Raw genomic sequence first — 21,270 nt, 5'->3', positions numbered from 1 at the left:
GGTAGAGCTTGTAAGACTCTCCGTGGTGAACATGTTGTGTCATAGACAAAGCCTGGTGGATTCCTAGAATATATGTAAGAAGTGGCTTTGAAAGCCACATTTTTGTATTGCTATTATATGTAATATTTGTTCTTGGGGTGTGTCGTCATCAGATGGGCTGACTTTTACATTTGCTAACTTTTATTCCTTGGAGGGCAGTGCATCAGAGAGAGAAAACTTGATTCGCTTGCATCCCCTTAAGTCCGCGTGGCGATTATGTTTTCCCTTTGTGTTGCTGATTAATCTCAGCACTGTATTCTGCTACACCTAGGCAGCATTTAGAATCCTTTCTCAGCCCAGCTTGAAGCCTCTTGCTACCGGTGAATTAGATTGGACAAGGCAAAGATACGTCTTTGATAAGTAGCTCCGCCCCATTTCTCCTGGTGGCTGTCTGTAGCAGATGCACTTGCCTTAGAACTGTTTCTCCATGTCAATTGGCGGTGCTCTTTCCTTAGGCTACAGTTGACCCTTGAACAACACAAGGGTTAATTGAGGGCACAAACCCCTCCCCAGAGCAGTTGAAAATGGATGTATACCTTTTAGCTCCCCTTGAACTTTACTAATAGCCTGCTGTTGACGGAAAGCCTTATTGACAACATGGGTCTCAAAACATGTTTGTATATTACATGTGTTAGATACTGTATCCTTCCAATGAAGGTAGAAAAGAGAGAATGTTACTAAGAAAATCACAAGAGAAAATATGTTTACAGTACTGTTAAAACACAAGCCCACATATAAGTGAGCCCATGTAGTTCAAACCTGTGTTGCTCAAGGGTCAACTGTATATATTTTTACACAGTCATTTGCTGAGAGAGAGTCATAGCATCTTGAATTATGGTATGAGGAGGGAGCTTACCAATAATCTAGTCCCTTATCACATAATGGCAGTAAGTTGTTAGGGAAAAAAAAAGAATGAAACCTGTCTGGACCACCTTCATTCATACTGTTTTGAAAGATGCTCATCTGATTTTTCAAAACAGCCCTTAGAAATAACGATGGTTATTTATTTATTTATTTATTTTTAAGATTTCTCTGTCTCGGGGCGCCTGGGTGGCTCAGTGGGTTAAAGCCTTTGCCTTCAGCTCGGGTCATGATCTCAGGGTCCTGGGATTGAGCCCCCATCCAGCTCTCCGCTCAGCGGGGAGCCTGCTTCCTCCTCTCTCTTTCTCTCTGCCTGCCTCTCTGCCTACTTGTGATCTCTGTCAAATAAATAAAATAAAATAAAATAAAATAAAATAAAAGATTTCTCTGTCTCTCTCTCTCTTTTTTAATTTCTTTTTCTATAGCCTCTTGTTCCGGGTTTCCTGTAGAGGGTAGCCAACAATCCCCTTCTGCCTAGAACAGAGAAGGTTCCTGGGATACAGGATTTTCAGTGCTAACACTAGGGCCATCATGGGCAGATTGCACTGGTTGGTCACCCTCTTCCTGGGTGCCCTACCCAAATGGCCAAGTACAGAAAGGAACATGGGTCCCAAGGTTCTCACTCATGGACTAACTAACTTCCAGTTACAGCTTTTCTTTCCCTCCTAGGAAGGCACAATATAAAGAAAGGGTTAGGGATGGTAGACAGATGATTTTATGATGGGGTCTGATGATAGAAATGCTTCACCCTTGCGAGTTCCTGCTTCTTAGGTTTGACTCAGATTTCTTTTCCCTTCGCTAAAACTTTCTTTCAAATGCAAAGTTTTGTAGTACTTGGTCTGATATTGGGGTAAGAGTGAGGATGAAAATGTAATAATACAACGAGGAACCCAGCCTGTAGAAAACACTTGATGTAGGACATTTCTTTACTGCCTTAACTTCCCTGAGCAGGGCACCTGGGTGCCTCAGTTGATTAGGTGTCTGCCTTCGGCTCAGGTCAGGATCCCTGAGTCCTGCAATTGAATGCCATGTCAGGCTCCCTGCTCTGTGAAGAGTCTGCATCTCCCTCTCTCCCTGATGTTCTCCCTGCTTGTACTCTTCTCTCTCTCCGTTAAATAAATAAAAAGAACTCAGCTGACGATTCACAGACCTGTACCCCTGGGGCTAATAATACATTATATGTTAATTTAAAAAAACAAAACACTCACCTGAGCAGTGTGAACAGAGAACAAGAGATAAGGAAGGCACTGTGAGAGTACCAAACATATAATGGGGGGGGGGACTTACCAGAAAGTATATAAAATGAGCACTTGGATCGCAGACACAGAATGAGATAGATCATGTTTGTTGCTCATCTTGGACAAGAACATTTTCAGAGAGAGAAGACTTGATTCATTTGGGTCAACTTGAGTCCAGGTGGCTAATTTGTTTCTAATTTTAAAGGTTGGAAAGATACTGTATTTAGTAACATGAGGAGGAAAGTGTGTCTTAACCACCACAGCCATCAAACTCAGTGTTGAAGCCCTATCCCCCAACTTTGATGTTATTTGGGATTAGTTAGGGTTCTTTAGGTCAGGAGGATGAGAACCCCATGATGACATTAGTGCCCTTATTAGAGACCCAAGGAAGCTTGGTCTCCCTCTACCATGTGAGTACACAGCAAACAACTGGCCGTCTGCAAAGAGAGACAGTCCTCACCAGACACCAATCCTATTGGCACCTTCATCCAAGACATCCAGCCTCCAGAACTAGAGGAAATAAATATCTGTTGTTTAAGCCACCCAGCCTGTGGTTTTTGTTAGGGCAGCCCAAGTCGACTGAGACAAGAAAAGATATAACTGCAACAACAGAAAGGCAATTCTTTAATTAAATAAGTATTTAAGAGCATAATTATTTCTGGCAAACAATAGATAATACTTGTTGAGGTGGTTAGAAATATTTTTTTTTTTATCTTAATGACCAGTTGGGCTTCTTGAGTCATCTGTAAAATTGACTAAGTCAGTAAGTATATTAATTTGTAAGTTTTGTGAGTGTTTCAGGAGTCTCCAGTGGTTTGGTGAGGTCTGGTTTAATTTTAATTCTCAATTTTGAATTGAAAAAATGGTAGTGTTTTCCTGTCTGCCTCTCTTAGTGCTCGCTCACTCTCAAGGAAGTTACTCACACATAGCCCAGTAAAATATGAGCCCTCTGTGGAGAAATAAATTATTCACAGCTGGTAACAAGGAAAAATTAATCCAGCTATTTATTTGTAAGGAAACGACCAGACTCCGAGTCCCCTACTGTGGACAGATAGGGCAGCAGCATCTCCCTTCCCTGGTAAGGGTTTTTTCCTGTCAGTCTCTGTCTCCATGGACAGAACTTCATCTCAGATTCTTCTTTTTGCTCCCATCCTTGCCATGTATGCCTTGGGCTTTAAATTTTTTTTCTCCCTGCTCTTTCCCACCAGCACCCCTTCCTTTCTGGGCTGGTTTCCTTCTGGAACCTCTCTCCCCTCCACACCCTCTTTAATCCCTCACACTGTTTGGCCTCCTTCTACCCTTCTTCTCAACCCTTCTCTTTCTTTGTCTTCCAAGAAGCCCATCCCTGACCTCCATACCTGGGCGATCTAAAAGCACCTGAGGGTAAAGTTCCTCTCTTGTGTGCCTCTTGCTACTTCTCTGATGGTTTTGGTGAGATTTTAGATTTAGGAGACTAATTGTCAACCAGCCTCCCCCCCCCCTTTTTAAATACCCCTTATTTGCAGGACAGTACTGTCTAGTGCCACAGATCAGTTAAAGCATAAATGGATACAACAATATCAGTCAAATCGGTTTAGGCTCTAAATGTGTATGCATCTGTTCGTATGTACATATCTACGCAAATACATAGGCTCGCACTTGAATTACCCACAGGTGAGCCAAGGGTGCAAATTTTGAGATGGGAGGGATGGAAGTAGATGGGAAGAAGGGAGAGAAGGCCTTCTGGGGGAGGGGGGTGGTGACAGTAACCATTCCTGTTCATTAAAGGAGTGCCCTCCTGAACAGAGTTGGCAGTTAATCGTGTGCTCTGGATACAGAAGCAAGTAAGGGCTGGCCCTGTCCACAGAGAGCTTTCAGTTTGGTGGGACAGACCAACAGGGAACTGAGGAATAGAAGTGAGTTAGCATACGACTAGGGGATACAGAGGTGGGGTGAACAGAAGGCATACGAGTGGTACTATCTAGCAAGTCACAGAGCGGGGGTGGGGGGATGTTACTTCTGATTATAAAAGTTTTTAGTGCTCATAAAGATGCTGAGGAAAGAATGATAGAAAAATGCAGAAGACAAACAAGTCACCCATAATCTTGCCATCCAGAGGAAAGCAGAAGATAGTTCTGTTAAAACCCTTGTTTATACAGAGACTTTTTTAGCTTATTATTTTTGGCTTATCAGATTAGTTCTAATCTGATAGAGTCAGGTGTTGGGGGGAAATTGAGATCTTCTTAGTAGGTTACTCAGGAATTCCAGAGCACATGTCTCCAAATGGGTGCTTGACTGAATATATGGTAAAATAAACGTCACTGCATTCTAACACCATGTACTTAGCCTTTTTTATGTATTTGGGCTTAGAGAAGTTTTTGATTTTTTTTTTTTTTAAGATTTTTATTTATTTGTCAAAGAGAGAGCACAAGCAGGGAGGGAGCAACAGGCAGTGGGAGAAGCAGGCTCCCCGCTGAGCAGGGAGCTCTATCCCAGAACTCTGGGATCAAGACCTGAGCCGAAGGCAGACGTTTAACTGACTGAACCACCCAGGTGTCCCCTAAAGCAGTTTTTTACCATCCTTCTGAATCCGTTGCTTCGAAATACATTTTCTTAACTGTTTTTTTAAACCACTTTATTGACTTACAGTGCATATACTGTACAATTCACCAGTATAAATTCGGTGGTTTTTAGTTCAGTATATCCACAGAGTTGGGCACCTGTTACCACAGTCAAGTTTAGAAATGTTTTCATCAACCCAGCAAGACACTCTATTCCCTTTAACAGGCACAGGCACATCTCATTCCCCCCAAGCCTCGCAGGCTTAGGCGACTCCATTCATCTCCTTGCCTAGCTTTGCCCCTTCTGTATGAATGGAATTGTGCAGTAAATACATGGTATTTTGTGACCAGCTGCTTCTTTAGCCTACTGTTTTCAAGTGTTGTTCATGTCATAGTACTGCTTCGTTCCTTTTTTGTTTGTTTAAAGATTATATTTATTTCTTAGAGAAAGTGTGAGCATGAGCAGGGGGAGGGGCGGAGGAAAAGGGAGACGCAGACTCCCCTGTGAGCAGGGATCCTGATGCCATGTGGGGTAGATCCTGGGACCCTGGGATCATACCCTGAGCCAAAGGCAGATGCTTAACCTACTGAGTCACTGGCACCCCTGCTTCATTGCTGGTTATGACTGAACGACACTCCATTGTATGGCTATAGGACGTTCTGTTATCCCATTGTCAGCTGACGGACCTTTGGGTTGTTTCCACTTTGGAGCTGTTATGAATAGTGCTACCACATGCATCCACGTCCAAGTGTTTGCGTGCACATACGTTACCAGTATTTATCTTGGTATGCTTAACTAATCTTTTGCATGTTTTTCATTCTCGGATTTCAAAGCACTATTCTATACATTATTTTTTATTATAAAGGAACATGTTTAAAATTAAGTCAGTTATCTTCTGGTCTAACCACACTACCCTCTCGTCACCTTTCTCATTCAGCCTGGAAGCTTAAAACCATGCTGCTGCTTCCCCCCACCAAGACATGTTGAGTTTTTTACCAGATTCAGATCACCTTCCCTTATATGTCTTTGCGTCCTTTCCCATCTGTTCTCTCCCTCTGACTTAGGCCCTTGTGATCTCTCTGATTCATTCTCTGACCTCCCCACTGGCCTCCCTGGCTCTGTCTTCAACCCCTCTGAGTGACTCAGGAAGCCTCTGCCATAATCAATCTTTCTAAAACACTGCTTCTGTTTGCTGTCCGTTGGAGTCAGGCAGACCAACTCTGCCACTCACTGAGCAGAGCTTCCTTGGTTAAGTTTCTTTACTTCTCATCTATAAAAGGCAGTCAGTCAGACTACCTCCCAGCATTTTAGTAAAGGTTAAATGATTGCCTTGAGCTTTTGTGTCCCAAAGTAACATGAGATAAACTTCTTTATTTCAAGATCCCACATTTGTATCTCATGTCTCCCACAGAAGCAAGGATCATTATGGTAGTTTGCTATATATATATATATATAATAATTATAATATTATATATATATTTATAGATATTATAAATATCTATAATAATTATAATATTTTATCTAAATATATAATATCTAAATAATTATAGATATATATACTAGATAAATAATATCTATAAATAAATATACTAGATAAATAATATCTAAAATAATTATAATATTATATATATTTATAGATATTATAAATTTATCTTTTATATATTTGTATTAAAATGTATAATTGAAATATATGTATATTCTATATTAAGACCATATATTATATAATATTTATATTTACTATATATTTGGGGGGAAGGGTTATCTCCCAGCACCTAATGCAGTCCTATGTGCTTAGTGGGTGATCACTCAATTAGTGTTTACGAAGCAAATCAGTTAATTGATTTTCTGCTTAATCTGGTTATTTGAATAGGTGGTAATTGTAAAGTGATAAGTTAACATTTTTAACTTAACAGATAACCGCTCTCTCTATACCTGAACACAGGAGCAAGCGTAAAATAGTAAGCAGTATATTTCCAAAGGTCATGTTATGGACATGGAAAATCCCTCTGCCAGCTTTGCGCAGTGGCAGTATAGTAGCCAAGGAGGTTTATCCGAGGCACGATTATTGCTAATTGAAAATTCCTCTGCTAATCAAGAAAGATAGCAGCTACAGCACAACTGCAGGTCAAATGCAGGTTACTGAGGTGTTCTATAAGGTGATCCATGACTTCCTCATCTTTTTAGTACAATGAAAGTACTGTAACTAAACGAAACCTTTCATCTTCCCTTCTGCATGAATCATTTCCTTCCCATAACAGACATATCAGCATACACGTCTCATCTGCTAGAAAACATACCCTACTTCTAAATGTTTTCCACTGTTTATTGAGCTTATGAATGATAGTTACATGTTCTTTTAGTTTGTTTAAAAAGGCATGTGATCTGAAACTTGGTGTTCTTTGTCATTTGACCCAGGAAAAATCACTCCACGCTTAAAAAAGATGCGGTGAGTGTTGCTAAAACTACGTACAGAGGAAGAAATGATCTTGCCAATTCCAAGTCAATCAAACCTTATTTGAAAACCTGACATTCATTCTTTGTTTTCCTGATGGTAAAGGTATAAGAGTTGGAACAGGTGTAGAGAATAGTGACCCCAGAGGAGTAATTATTAGCCTTTACTATGATTTGGGCATCCACTGTGTGGTGACAAGTGTCCCTTTCCTTTCTTGTTCACTATGTGAAACATTTTGTTGTCATTTGTGTATAGCAGTAGCCAGGAACAAGAGAGATGTCTACCATGTATTAGTGTGAGAAAGTATTTGTGTGTTTAGTTGCCACTTACTGTAGGTCTCCTGTAACCTGGACATTTTACAGATAAAGCAAATAAGATTCAAAGAGGCTAAGTGACTTTCCTAAGGTCATTCAGAGAGAAATGACTGAGTAGCAATTCACACCCAGGACAGTTCATCACCAAAGCCTATGCCCTTTCCCCAATTGACAAATACCTGGAAAAATCAACATGTGGGGGGGATGGGAGTGGTGTGCATTAAGGCCTGAAATTCAAAAAAAAGCTTTGGGAAAAATCCTTACTAAAGAAAACCCCAGGAACCATTTTGTTGTGGCATGCAGCACCTATGGTCATATGAGAAGAAAATTGACTTTGCTCTGGTTTGAAATGAATACAGTTAGTCATTGTATTTTGCAATAATCCCCTTTTAGTTAAAAAAAATTGCTTATATGTATAAATTAAAATTTATTGTTCGCAGAAAGTTTATCTTACCAGCATTAACTATTATCAAGCATAATAGTGAAGAAAGGTATTTGAAGAAAAGACTTGGAAATAACCTAAAATTCTCTTTCATAAAAACATAACAATGTTCAGTTTCAGATATTTTCCCCAAAATATTATTTATCTTGTCAAATAAATTGACTTCAAAGAGTAGAATGGCCAAGTCTTCCAGTAGGGTCCAGTATAGCTTACGTGGGAATTTGAAATAGAAAAGAAGTTGAGGGCCATGAGAGATGGGAGGAGGTTTATTCAAAAGAGGCTCATCATCCCAAGAAGTGAGTGTGGAGAAAATCAGAGGGAAAAGGAGGATCATAGCTGAGGTGAAGAGAAAGGAAATGTATAAAATTAGAAATGGATCCATGAAATGTAGATTGAACAAAAGACTTTTACCGATAATGTTTGTGCACCGTTACCCAAACATTTGGTTAAGTTACTGAAAGAAGTCATCTGAAGTAATTAATTAATTATAGTTTTTGATATAGTAAAATACATAAAAGTTACTGTCCTTCAGTTATGCCCTGTATAATAAAGGGATTTTTTAGTCTACTAATCCAATAAAATAATTGCACAGTTTTTATTTGGGGATGTTCTTGGTAGGTATAATCTTTCCCATTTTGCTAGTTAACCCCCCCCCAAAATGTGTATATAAAAAAGAAGTGTTTTTTAAAAAATATAAAACCAGGCTTCAGATTTACTGCTTTCAGTAGAATATCTCTTTTGTTAATTTTATTTTTAAGTAATTAGTTTAAAAGAATTAGTAAGTATGTCACCTGGGACAGGAGGCTTCTAGGATAGCTTAGTGGTTCCTCTCCCTGCAGTGACTGAAAAATGTATGACTTTTTCATTTTATGAGCCTCTGTCTCATGATACAGAGTAAAATATTCCCTCATATCTTCAGTCATCGTGAAGGGCCCATATAAATACGCCCTGAGATTTCCAGGAAAGGTAGGTGTTTAGGCAGTAGGAAAAAACAGAGTTCCGAGTTATTTGGGACCTCCTCACATTGTCTCTGTCTGGCCATCTCTAGTTCAGCTGTCTTTCAGTCTTTCTGTGTCTTGCTCTCCCCCATGTTGGTCCTTCAGCCTTCTATTTCCTTCCAGCTCAGCCCTATGTCATGGTAATAAAGAAGCAGCCAAGTTTGACTCATGTATGTGTGTGTTTTAGCTGAATCATTCCTACAATTATAAAATTATTCAAGGCAGTAAAATTAAACTCTCCCTTGCCACTAAACCAAAGAATATAGTCAAAGATGTCCATCATTGTCCACCTAAAATATGCCATAAATTACGTGAGTTGAAGGGTATTTAACTCAGCTTATCTGAGGAAGGAAGAAATAGCAAAGTAACCTTAGTGAAAATACAGTCCTCAGTACCTAATGCATCCAGGTCACAGACCTGATACAGCCAAGACTTTTGACCACGGAGCCTTATTTAAAGACAAATTATATCATAGAATTGAGACAATCTTATTCTTACATTTTGAGATTCCACTATAGCACCCCGAAGAGGTAATCATGATGAAAGCTTTCATCTTTCCTCTAAATCCATTGTCAACTCTGCATGTGTCTAATGAACATAGCATCTTGTGTCACATACAAACTTAAACTTTCTCAGCCCCAAACTGAATGGATGGTCCTAAGAATTTGATCACATTCATGACCACCTTTTGGTCCACTAAGAGTACCAGTTCTAGGTAGACTTGCCCTCCACCTTCATGTGACTCATTGCCATTACCTTGTGACCGTGTCTTTGCACCCAACTGTTTTAGTGGAGTTAACTGCATACAGTCAGGATGTAGTGGTCCTATATAACTCAAGCCAATCCATATCCATCCTCAAGCCCAATTAATAGACCTCACAGTCCCATGTCAGGTCTTCCTATGTGGCAAAAGTCATTCTGAACCATACAGTGAATTATTGCTTTGGAGTTTCTAGTATTTCCCCACAGAAGGTCACAGAGAAGTGGTTAGGATTCAGACCTTTCTGCTTCTTGCACTCATGAAAGCAGGTCAGACTCATGAGCCAATTCTAACTCAAGGATGTAAACTCACATTTCATTGTGTGTGGTCAGGTCCAGCCAAGAGAGGCAAGACTTCAGGCTTTGGAAGTATGGTGGATTACATGATCTGAAAGCCCTCTGCTAAAACATAGCGAATGTAAGATAAACTATAGCAAGCATTTGCTTCAATGCATAGTGGAGCTAGCAAAAATATTACAATATTGCCAAGGGAGAAAAACAAAAAGGGAGCCACAAAGCAAACCAGTGAGGGCATGAGCCCTGCCAGAGCTGAGCTTCAGGCTGGGGTCCCAGAACCCACCTCAGGAAAGAGGAGCGCTAGTGCTTCTGCCTGGAAACAAATCCACTCGAGGTAGCCTGCCTTGTTTGTGTCCCAATAGCCATGGCCAGTTTCTTGTAAGGGGCTCCATGATCCTGTGGGTACCAGCCTTCTTCACGCAAGGTGAGGGGCTTGCTATGTTTACAAAGCTGCCTCACCAGCTCCTCAGATAAAAGGCGTGTCCTCGGTTCCCTCTGTGCCTGCTGACCCAGCGTGCCCATCCGTCAAGCCATCCAAGATACGCGTGATACATGCGACACAAAGAGGGGTCATTTGTGTTTGTCCAAACCTCAGAATGCTGGTTATACGTAGTTTTGTAATTTTATATCTTAATACTAAGGAAACAGGAGTGTGAAAAGAAAGGACACTGTTGTTTCTGTGCAAGCCAAGTTCTGTGCTTTGGAAAGGAAAAGAAGAATGGTGTTATCCATTAAGATGGGAGCAAAACAGTTGTAAAACAGTTGCACTGGGGGAAGAATGTAAAAATCTAGAAGGGCCTAACACTGTGTGTCGACTATACCAGAATTAAAATTAAAAACCTAATTAAGGGGCATCTAGCTGGCTCAGTCAGTTGAGTATGCAACTCTTGATCTCAGGGCTGTAAACTCGAGCCCTGTGTTGGGTATAGAGATTCCTTAAAAATAAAATCTTCAAAAAAAACCAAAAAACCAAAACTTAAATTTAAAAAATTTAGAAAGGCCATAATACAGTAAGTATATGGAAAGAATAGAGAACTTCCATCAGTCTGGTGACTTGCTTTGTTCCTTGTTAGAGCAGGGGAAGAATTTAAAGACACATGGACATTGGCAAAGCAGTCTGAGTACAGAAGCCCACGGGCACCTGCTTGCGAGACGCCAGGTTCTCTATAAAGTGCTCTTCACACGGTCTCTGCACTGTTTCACCCTAGAGGCTCAGCTGTAGGGGCTGTCTGTGAGTGTGGAGAACACTAGTAACCAAAAGAAACGTATTACGATATAATGATGAAGCAGATAGGCTTTGGGGCAAGGTGGACCTGGTTTGAATTTTAAGTCTGCATTTTATTTGTCCTTCACTAAGTCATGAAACATCTCCAATCCTATATGCTCATCAGAAAATAGGGGTGATAATAATTCTACCTTGCCCCTGAAATTTTTGTGAGAATTAAATGAGATAATGTTTGGGAAGCACGTGGCATCACGTCAGGTTCAACATTAGTGTTCTAGAAATAACAGCTGTTAAGATTCCATTGTTTGGCTTTTCTAAAATTGATATATAGTATTTATATTTATAATTGATACATATCATTTTAAAAACATGGTTTCTGGTCATAGGCTACAGACATTTTTTAAAGCACATTATTGTTGAAAAATATCGGTCAGTTATTGAGCAGGGGATTAGGAAACATTTCCACATGTGCCATAGGAATATATTAAATATTTATTAACCAAGCACTAGGCCAAAGATTAGGGCAAAGCACTAGGTAAAGCACAAGGCCAAAGGCTAAGGGCAAACCTAGAGAAATTCTTGCCCTCCAGGGGTATTGATCCACTTGGGAAAATGCCAAAAACATCACCAAGTGAGCTCATTTAATTACCAGTTAAATGTTCAATGTAGACACTGAGGGCTGTGTGTTCATGGTCGCCTCTGAAGCCCGGAGTGATGGCTAAGTTCCGTAATGCTGTGAGAAAGGAAGGTGATAAAATTAGAAAAATGGGTCCTGAGGTCATGTCACACTGCAGGATCAGGACCCCTGGAGAGAGAGGTTCACCCTGAGGAAGTCCTGCGATAGCAGAGAGGTGAGGAAAGGGTGCTCAGAGAAGAAGTTTCCAAGTTTCCAAGAAGCCCACATTACCCCATGCTCCAGACCAGAACAGTGATGTGTTCTACGCTATCAGGAAGTTGGGTAGGGCTTTGAAACCGAGGCCTGTATCTCCCCAACGGCACTGCCGTTGCAGTGAGTGTGAATAGAATGCCCACCGTGGTGATAAAACCGGGGAGTCAGGGACCCGCAAATACTGATGAGAGATCCTTACCGTGAAGTGAAATGCAAGAAAAACCTTCACTGTCCAAAGGAGAGGTGTCTCAGCTTCTTTACACCTTCCTCACCCTTGAAGAATGTTTTGGCTTCCTGTGACCAGTGGTATCATGACCAATATGACTGAATGGTAACTTGAGAAAATTCCCTGTTTAATATGTATCTTTATTCTTGTAGGCCTCTTTTTCGGGGAAGTTCAGATGTCGATCAGCTTGGAAAAATCTTGGAGTAAGTAGTAACTGTAATTTTACATCAACATCCGTAGCCTTAAAGCAATCGCAGTGCCTTTCGTCTGACATTCATAATAAACGTTTATCTCTTGTCTTTCCTTCCCCACACTGCCCCCTCAGTTGGTCTTACTATTTGTGTGGTGAGTGGGGACATGGCAGACATGCTGTTTTACGCAGAGCCCATCATGATGTGTGGCCTAACATAGAAGCTCTGGAAGGTTCTATGTTGCTCCCGTCGATCTTTTCCAGGATCCTCCTTCTCCACTTGACTGAGCTCCATTTCTTGAGTTCAGATGTATTGTCTGCTTGGGGCCATTTCACGTGCATCCACCATCTGAGGTGAGGTGCTTGGTTACCTGGTAACCCATCCTTGCCCTCTGGGCTTCCTGTCCCCATTGAGTATCCCCATTGAGTCATCTAGATTGGTTTTGCATTGTTTTGTTTCGGTTGGTTGGTACGCTCCGCAAGCCATTTTTCTTTGGAGCACCGACACAGAAAATGAGACTTCTAGGTTCTAACCGTATGTTTGTTGCTAAATTCTGTGCGATCTTGAGAAAGTCATTTAAAATGCTGTGTAAAGTGTATACACGATGCCTGGTACATGGTGAATGCTTTTAAAATGGTAGCTGTGGTTATAATTCATCATTAATTGTTTAACCTTTTTGTTCGTTAACTTCTTCACCTGAATAATGAAACTTGGGACGTAAATTCTAAGATCCTTTCATGCGCTCAAATTCTTTGGATCTAATTGTTACTTGGCTCAATGATTTGCAGAGTTCTATTCATGTCTACATGTTTGTGCCTGTGGGAGTATGGATGCTTTCATATTTCTAGAATGTTAAGAAGGGGCTTTTCCGGGACGCCTGGGTGGCTCAGTTGGTTGAGCAGCTGCCTTCGGCTCAGGTCATGATCCCAGCGTCCTGGGATCGAGTCCCACATCGGGCTCCTTGCTCAGCAGGAAGCCTGCTTCTCCCTCTGCCTCTGCCTGCCTCTCTGTCTGCCTGTGCTCGCTCTCTCTCCCTCTCTCTCTGACAAATAAATAAAGAAAATCTTAAAAAAAAAAAGAAGGGGCTTTTCCTCTCAGAAAGCATGAAGTATGTGCACTTCCCAAGCCCCATCAGTATCAGGGTGAAGTAAGAAAAAAAAAAGTGGGAGTTCCAGAGCCAAAAGTAGCCCCGATCATTGGTCTGTAACATTTTTGTAGGAATTTCAGTGATCTTTATGAAATTTTCAGTCCATAAAACTGGTGAAAAATACCCGTAAAGAAACTAATTATATGTTAATGCTATCTCCTGGAGCATGACTGCTTAAAACAGAATAAACCTGGAACCTCAATTTGTTCTTCTAGTGACTGGAAAGCTCCACTAGACTTCTGATGATGCCAGTCCGCTGCTGAATCACACCCCATGGCTTTAAGGCCTGAAACATATTTGTTGGTGTTACTTTGTGGGGGCTTCCCTGGCCCAGGGCTGCTGCCAAGACTCCCGCTCCTCCCCTTCCTCCTCCTGCCACTTCATAAGATGGACAGATTCAGGACAAAACTCATGTTCTCTCTGCTTCTGGATGTCAACTTCTGTGCTCATAAAGTGATGAACCCCCCCTCTGGTCTTCCCCATCACTGTTGAATGTAGCTTGTGTGCAGTGTGAACTTGAAGCAGGAACCGGGAAAGTCAGATACACCAGTGACTCTGTTAAAAGGAAAAGTGATCTTGACGGCACCCAGCTCACCAGACCTTAAACCCGTCACCGCCTTTCCCTTATGGACATCACCTGGGCGTTCTGTCCACCTCTAGCCATGGGCTCTGTGGACTTGTTAGCCTTGTTAGTGCCCCTTCATATTTGAAGCCAGGGAGATGGACCTGAAAGAACCTCTGACAAACATGTTTGACCTTGCGCCCAAGGGAAAGCCAGTCCCCGCTGTGGCAAAGGCCTGAGACCCTAGGTTGCCAGCAAACAAGAAGCCGTGAAGTTCTGTAGGCCTTATGCCTTCAGCATTTCCTTCTTGGTTTCTGGCACTGTTTGCTGAGATTATGTTCTGTTTACTCTGCATTTATTACTTTGGCATAAAGAAAAGGGACAATGCTGCACCCTAGTGTCATTTCTAAAGGACTTGAAAAGTGATTTCTGTCCCTGCTGCCATTTATAGATTTTGTGCTATCAGTCTTTATAGTACAAATGTCAACTTTTAAGGCTTATATTCAGCTGTCCAAATACTGAAATTTGATGCAAGCACTTTTTAATGGACCTATCAGAGTCTCACAACATTCGTATATGGGCCATTAGAGTTCATACTCTGTATTAAAGAGATTTTTTCTTTTTTTTCTTTTTTTTTTTTTTTTTTTTTTTTTTTTTTTTTTGAGGAAAGCCACATTCACATTCTCTTACAGGGAGAACTGTTTCTGCATTTAGAAAGATTTATACTTCAAAGAACAGCAAGTACTTTGAAAGTGAAACTGAATGCTGTTAGCTCGTGACATTTTAGAGCATTTTTCGGAGCAGAGTCATAGTTAAATGGAAACAAAATACTGGCTTTGGAATAAGGAGAGCTGGGTTCCCTCCCATTCCTGATCTGTGGCTGAACTTTCACTGTGTGATTGATACATTTCACTCATCCCTTTGTTTCCACATCTATAAAAAGGAAGTAATAATGACCTTTGTGTCTCAGGAGGTCATTATGGGATCAGAGGAGGCAACAGATTTAGAAATACTTTTGAAAGTTATTATATAGCTAGCTAGCTGGACATGTAACCACACATACATGTACACACAGAGGCACTCTGCTTTGCTCTTGGCCTACAGCTGCTCATATTGCCCAGTTTATTTCAATATATTTGAAAAGATTTTAAATTATTACTAAGAATTTTTATAATTGATTTCTAGATGACTGGTGATGATATGCAAAAAATATATAAAAATAGCTGAAAAGCTAAAAATGAAGCAAATAAAGTTCTTTCATAAGCATTCTCTTCTTCCTCTATCCCATTCTTTCCAAGCATATATATGTATATGTGTGTGTGCATATATATATATATATTTATTTATTTATTTATTTATTTATTTATTTATTTTTGTCCTTTCATAATTAATAGTGGTATCTTTTTTCTTTCTATTCTTTCTATTCTTACTCTAGATCTTGCTATTAAGCAAATTTGTGTATTGCTCAAGTTGTCATTTCCCTTCACTTGTTCTGGTAGCTGTGTCCATGAGTCTGCAAAAATAAATTTGCTTCAACACCGTAGCTCTCCCAGCATGTCCAACAGAGGTAGGATTACAGTGTCTTTTCCCGGGCACCCAGTGACAGGTGCAATTACAATACAGGTGTCTGCGCTTCCCAGGTGAAGTCTGTCACCTGGGCTGTGTTGAGGGAAGGCAGGGGGAAAGAGAGCCTTACAGAGAGCCTGTGATTTTCACAGCCACATCTTCCTGAAACCTGGAAATCCATTCGAGAGAACATAACTTCTCGACCTTTGTCCCAGTGAGTGCAGGCCAAGGAGAGGGCTCTGCTCTGATGGAGGCTAGCACCATTTCTAACTGTAGTTAAAATAATTTGGTCAGGGGCACCTGGCTGGCTCAGTTGGTAGAGCATGCAACTCTTGATCTCAGGGTTGTAAGTTCGAGCCCCACATTGGGTGTAGGGATTACTTAAAAATAAAAGCTTAAAAAAAAAAAGTGTGGTCAATTTGAATAGCCGTATATTCTGTCCACTAAACTATAACTTCTCAGTTTGGAGTTAGAGTCTATAAATGAGATACCTAAGTTCTTGTACCCCCTGATTTCCCTTGTTCAAACCTACTATCTATACATAGACTTTATTTTTTTTTTAAGATTTTATTTATTTATTTGAGTGAGAGTGAAAGTCAGAGAGATCACAGAGGGAGAGGGAGAAGCGGACTTGCCAATGAGGAGGGAGCTCGACTCAGGGCTGGATCCCAGGACCCTGAGATCATGACCTGAGCCAAAGGCAGACGCTCAACCAAGTAACTTACCCAGGCACCCCTATATACATACACTTTAAATAATGTCTCCATGGTGCAGGGGTACCTGGGTGGCTCAGTCCGTTGAGCATCCCACTCTTGGTTTCCGGTGGGTCCTGATCTTGGAGTGGTGGACGTGGCCCTCTTGGTCCCCCATCAGGCTCTATGCTGAACATGGACTCTGCTTGTCACCGCCCCCCAATTCACGTGAGCTATCTCTTTCAAATAAGTAAATAAAATCTTCTTTTTAAAAAATCTCCATAGTGTATAAGTTGTATAAAGCCACTGACCTAATAACATTTCTGAAGAACCTCAAGTCACATATCAGTAGGACTCAAGTAGTTTGTATTTTTAGTGTGGTAGTGATACATTGCCTGTGCATTTTAGATTAATAACATTATTTGCCTCTTACAATAATAATGGGTGGGGCACCTGGGTGCCTCATTTGGTTGGGCATCTGCCTTCATCTCAGGTTATGATCTTGGAGTCCTGGGATCCAGCCCCATATCGGGCTCCTTGCTCATCGGGGGATTCTGCTTCTCCTTCCTCCACTGCCCCTCCCCTCTCTCATGCTCTCTCTCTCTGTCTCAAATCAGTAAAATCTTTAAAATAATAATGGGTAATGTGTTGATATTAACAAGTACTGTGTGTCAGGCACTGTGCTATGCATTTCATATAAATTATCACTGTAAATTATGATTGTTAATAAATAAAGACAAGGAAGGCTATGAGACTCACAGAAGTTAAGTAATTTGTCCTTACCTGCCAATTAGTGGAACCCAGAATTTGAACCCAGTTCTGCCTTTTCCAAAACCTATGCTTTTTTTTTTTTAATTTATTTTTCGTATTTAAATATAGTTGACATACAATGCCTGTACTATTTCTGTATCACTTGATCCTCTCTCCATGTTTCTGACCCCAGAATAATTTTCGGGGGAAACATAAATGATATTGCCTTTATTTATTGCTTGCTCACTTTGGAATACCATAAAATAGTTTTGTAGGGGCGCCTGGGTGGCTCAGTCGGTTAATCATCCGGCTCTTGATTTTGGCTCAGGTCATGATCTCAGGGTTGGTGAAACCAAGCCCTGTGTGTCAGGCTGTGCTCAGCCCAGAGTCTGCTTGTCTCTCTCCCTCTGTTCCTCCCCCTACTTGCTTGCTTTCTCTCTAAAATAAATAAATAAAATCTTTTAAAACACAAAAATTACTTATTTTTAATATAAACTATATATAAACTAAATTAATTTGATTTGAAATTAAATGATAAAATGGTGTTTGCCGACAAACCATAAGTGACTCTTAATCTCACGAAACAAACTGTGGATTGCTGGGGGGAGGGGGGTAGGGTTATGGACATTGGGGAGGGTATGTGCTTTTGGGTAAATTTGAAGGGGAGGTGAACCATGAGAGACTATGGACTCTGAAAAACAGTCTGAGGGGTTTGAAGTGGCGGGGGGGGGGTGGGAGGTTGGGGTACCAGGTGGTGGGTATTATAGAGGGCACGGCTTGCATGGAGCACTGGGTATGGTGAAAAAATAATGAATACTGTTTTTCTGAAAATAAATAAATTGGGGGAAAAATGGTGTTTGCCTAGCACAGGATTAACATACCTTTTTAGCCTCTTTTTGTCTGATTCTGACATATGTAATTACTGTTTGGGGAATTATTCTTTAGCCCAAAGTGCAACCAAATTTATTTGTTAATGAGTCTTGCTCGATGAGCATCATAAAAGCATGTCAATATGATCAGAACACAAAAAGCAGTCTTGGGCATAAAGGAAAATAATGCCTGTGTGGGCCTCCTACTCTGTCAGTATGTCAGGACTTACTGGTAATTATACTGTTTTCTCTTTCCGCATCCCCTCATACGTTTACTGTGTGCCACCAGAGGATTCTCTTACCGCTTCCCGGTGAATTTTACAATGCTCCTGTGAGACGGCCCTCTACCCTGTGATCTCTGTATCGCAGGAGGACAGAGATGACCGACTGGCCAGTAACATCAGTGAGGGGCCCCCAGGATGCTGTGTACCCCATGCCTGCCTCTCAGACTTCACCATCATCTGGATTTCGATGGGGAAATAGCTTCAGCATGGCAGCTAATGATGCTAACGTTCACACCTGGTTCTTTTGTAGCGTAATTGGACTCCCAGGAGAAGAAGACTGGCCTAGAGATGTCGCCCTTCCCAGGCAGGCATTTCACGCAAAAGCTCCTCAGCCGATTGAGAAGTTTGTAACAGATATTGATGAACAAGGCAAAGACCTACTTCTGGTAAGTTCACCGGAGTCGGTCTGGGTGGTGCTGATGAGGGACGTGACCTGTCCGCCGGTGGTCCCTGGGGAGGTGGACGCAGCATTTGGCATCACATACCATAGCCACGCAGAGCAAGAAGCCACAACCTCTCTTCAGCTTTCATTCCCACACCTGCGGGAGCTGGTGGCCTCTGATTGTGGAATACCTTCGCTTCCTGCAGAAAGAGAAAGAGTCTGATCCACACACTTTCAGTGGGTCGTCTTTCAGTGTTCATTTGAACGCAGCCGCAGAAGCCTCTTGATTGATCTAGACACACGCTTTCCATAGGCAGTGAAGGTAGCGTGCAGGTAGAAAGTACCTCACTGAACATGAGGACTCTTGTTCTGTTTGAGACTCAGACTCGTAATACTTGGGCTTCCACGTCCTTCCCTACACTCAGGGGACAGACCAGGGGTAGATGAGTGGACCTGTTGAGCTACCCTTGGTGTTCAGAACCCAGTGAGTAATGAGCGTATCCTTTCCCTACTACTGACAACCTTTGACATCTCACCAAGAAAGCGCTCCTGGATCTGGAGGCACCAGGGCTCCGTTCTGCCGAAGCAGTCTACATTTCCGATGCAGACCGACGAGTCTGTAGGCTGTGGTAGAAATGTTCTACTGTAGCTCTTCATGGACACAGCCATTCATGGGTATGTTCGCAGAGCCATGGCATCTCCCAGCGAAAGCCCTAATTCCATCTTCACCTGATGGTGGCTCATTTTCCGGCTTACTCAGATTCCCTGCACTGCCACGATACGGAGAAGGACGGCTTTATTCCCTAAGACACTCACTAAGGACTTTGACTCAGATCCTTGGAAATCAGTTATTATCATTGGTAAGGAGAATATAGTCTCCTGTACAGAGGCTCACTGTATGGACACACTTGCTGGCTTACCTGCTATTTAGGAAAATTTTTCCCGGGTTTCAGGTAACAGACAAGTACTTGCATTATCTTAGGAAAAGGGGGGTTGATGGAATGTTTCATGTGGCCTGGCAGTGGAAAGCTACCCAGAGTGTGAATGCTCTCTCAGTCCTGCTAAGAGCATCACCAGGTGTCTACTTATCTCTGCCCTGCAGGCCTTTTCTCCCCCTCACTGCCTCTTTTCGGTAGTACTGTCTGCTCCCCTTAGCTGTGCCAGGCCCTTTGACTTCAGAACTTCAGCCAACTCATGGATGCTTTGAGCTCTAACCTCCACTGCTCACATTTGTTTTGTTAGTATTTCCTACATCGGATTCCTAAAAGGAAGAATGTGGCTGACACACCTCACCTTTTTGCCAAGCCATGATAAGAGTTGCTGCCTAGAGCCGAGTCACCATTCCTGGTCCAGTCAGCTCTGCCAGGAAGGGACGATGTGTTTGAAAACAAAAACAAAACAAAACAAAACGGCCGCCATGGGCTTTCCTTTTCAGCAAGAACTTTGAATGGAATGCACCTCTTAGAAGATTCTGGACACAGAATCACAATGATAGCCAATTTTAGTAGTCAAGCATCCCACTCCTTCAGCTACTGGGATACCCAGACACGGCTCAGAGTATCTGTTAATTCCAACATCAGGAGGAATCACCTTAAAATGTAAAGATAGCAGACAATGCCCCAGGCTCATTCAGTGTCTCCCACTAGTGACTTTCCAAGTCATACAACACACGCGTGCTCAACTAGAGAAGTAGCAGACAGAGAAGAAAAAGGCACAAAGAGACTACCAGAGACACAAGGCAGAGGGTGACAGTGTCAGCAGGGATTAGAAAAAACAAAGGAACAAGAAGCAGCCCCAGTGACATCAAGACTAGAAGAAACATAAGGATAAAACATAATAATTCATGGGCATTCCAGGAGAGGACAGCCCAGGACCTCAACGCTTAGAACCCCTGAAAGATCTCACTGTTTCCTGCTAGAGGGACACAGGGGAGGACTATGGAGCAGAAGAAAGAGAGCCGTCCAGTATCAGAGAGGCAGCTGAAATCCCAGCCATATTTGTTGCCTCTCTTCAAAGTGATTTAGTAAGGATGAAAGAGGGAAAGGTACTTCCAAAAGTTGTTTCATTTAAGAAACAGCATTTGAGTTTTAGCACTCTGAGAATTGTCCTTTATTTTATCTGAAAACAAGGCTGACACTCTAGTGTCTCACCGTGTACGGATGGATGTCTACCTTGGTGTTTACAAATGCTCTCACACACGTAAGTAGTGCACAGTCATAAGACCATGCAGGGGGATGATTATTTTTAACATCCAAAGCCTGCCCATCTTTATAAGTTTTGTCCCCTTCATCGTGGTTAACCTGAGAGGCTGGGTACTTATTCCAAGTATGAAGTTCTTGCTGAAAAAAGTTTCTGCTGTCGAACTGTTTTCAGAGCCTTGAGGCACATACTAGGAGACAAGGGTTTTCCTTGGATTAGTATGCTTTTGCTGCATAACATACAACCCAAAAATCTCCCTAGCATACAGCAGTAAGCATTTATTTCTTGCTCACGGGTCTGCAGATTGGCAGAGACCACTGTGCTGCGGCCTGTGAGTCAAGGACAAG

The 21,270-nt window shown here is 41.8% G+C and overlaps 1 protein-coding gene and 1 pseudogene across 3 annotated transcripts in view; both read left to right on the top strand.

The window, feature by feature from the left end:
• CDK6 (cyclin dependent kinase 6) overlaps positions 1 to 21,270 on the top strand; it is a 246,300-nt gene that overhangs the window by 211,474 nt on the left and 13,556 nt on the right. For all 3 annotated transcript variants that reach the window (XM_044246025.1, XM_044246027.1, XM_044246026.1), the window contains exons 6-7: positions 12,434 to 12,484; positions 18,593 to 18,728. In XM_044246025.1, the coding sequence (XP_044101960.1) occupies positions 12,434 to 12,484; positions 18,593 to 18,728 (187 nt within the window). The remainder of the gene's footprint in view (positions 1 to 12,433; positions 12,485 to 18,592; positions 18,729 to 21,270) is intronic.
• LOC122905671 lies at positions 6,691 to 6,774 on the top strand (annotated as a pseudogene).

Source organism: Neovison vison, chromosome 4 (assembly GCF_020171115.1).
Source record: "Neovison vison isolate M4711 chromosome 4, ASM_NN_V1, whole genome shotgun sequence".
Taxonomy (NCBI): Eukaryota; Metazoa; Chordata; class Mammalia; order Carnivora; family Mustelidae; genus Neogale; species Neogale vison.
This window is presented reverse-complemented; position numbering and strand designations above follow the sequence as displayed.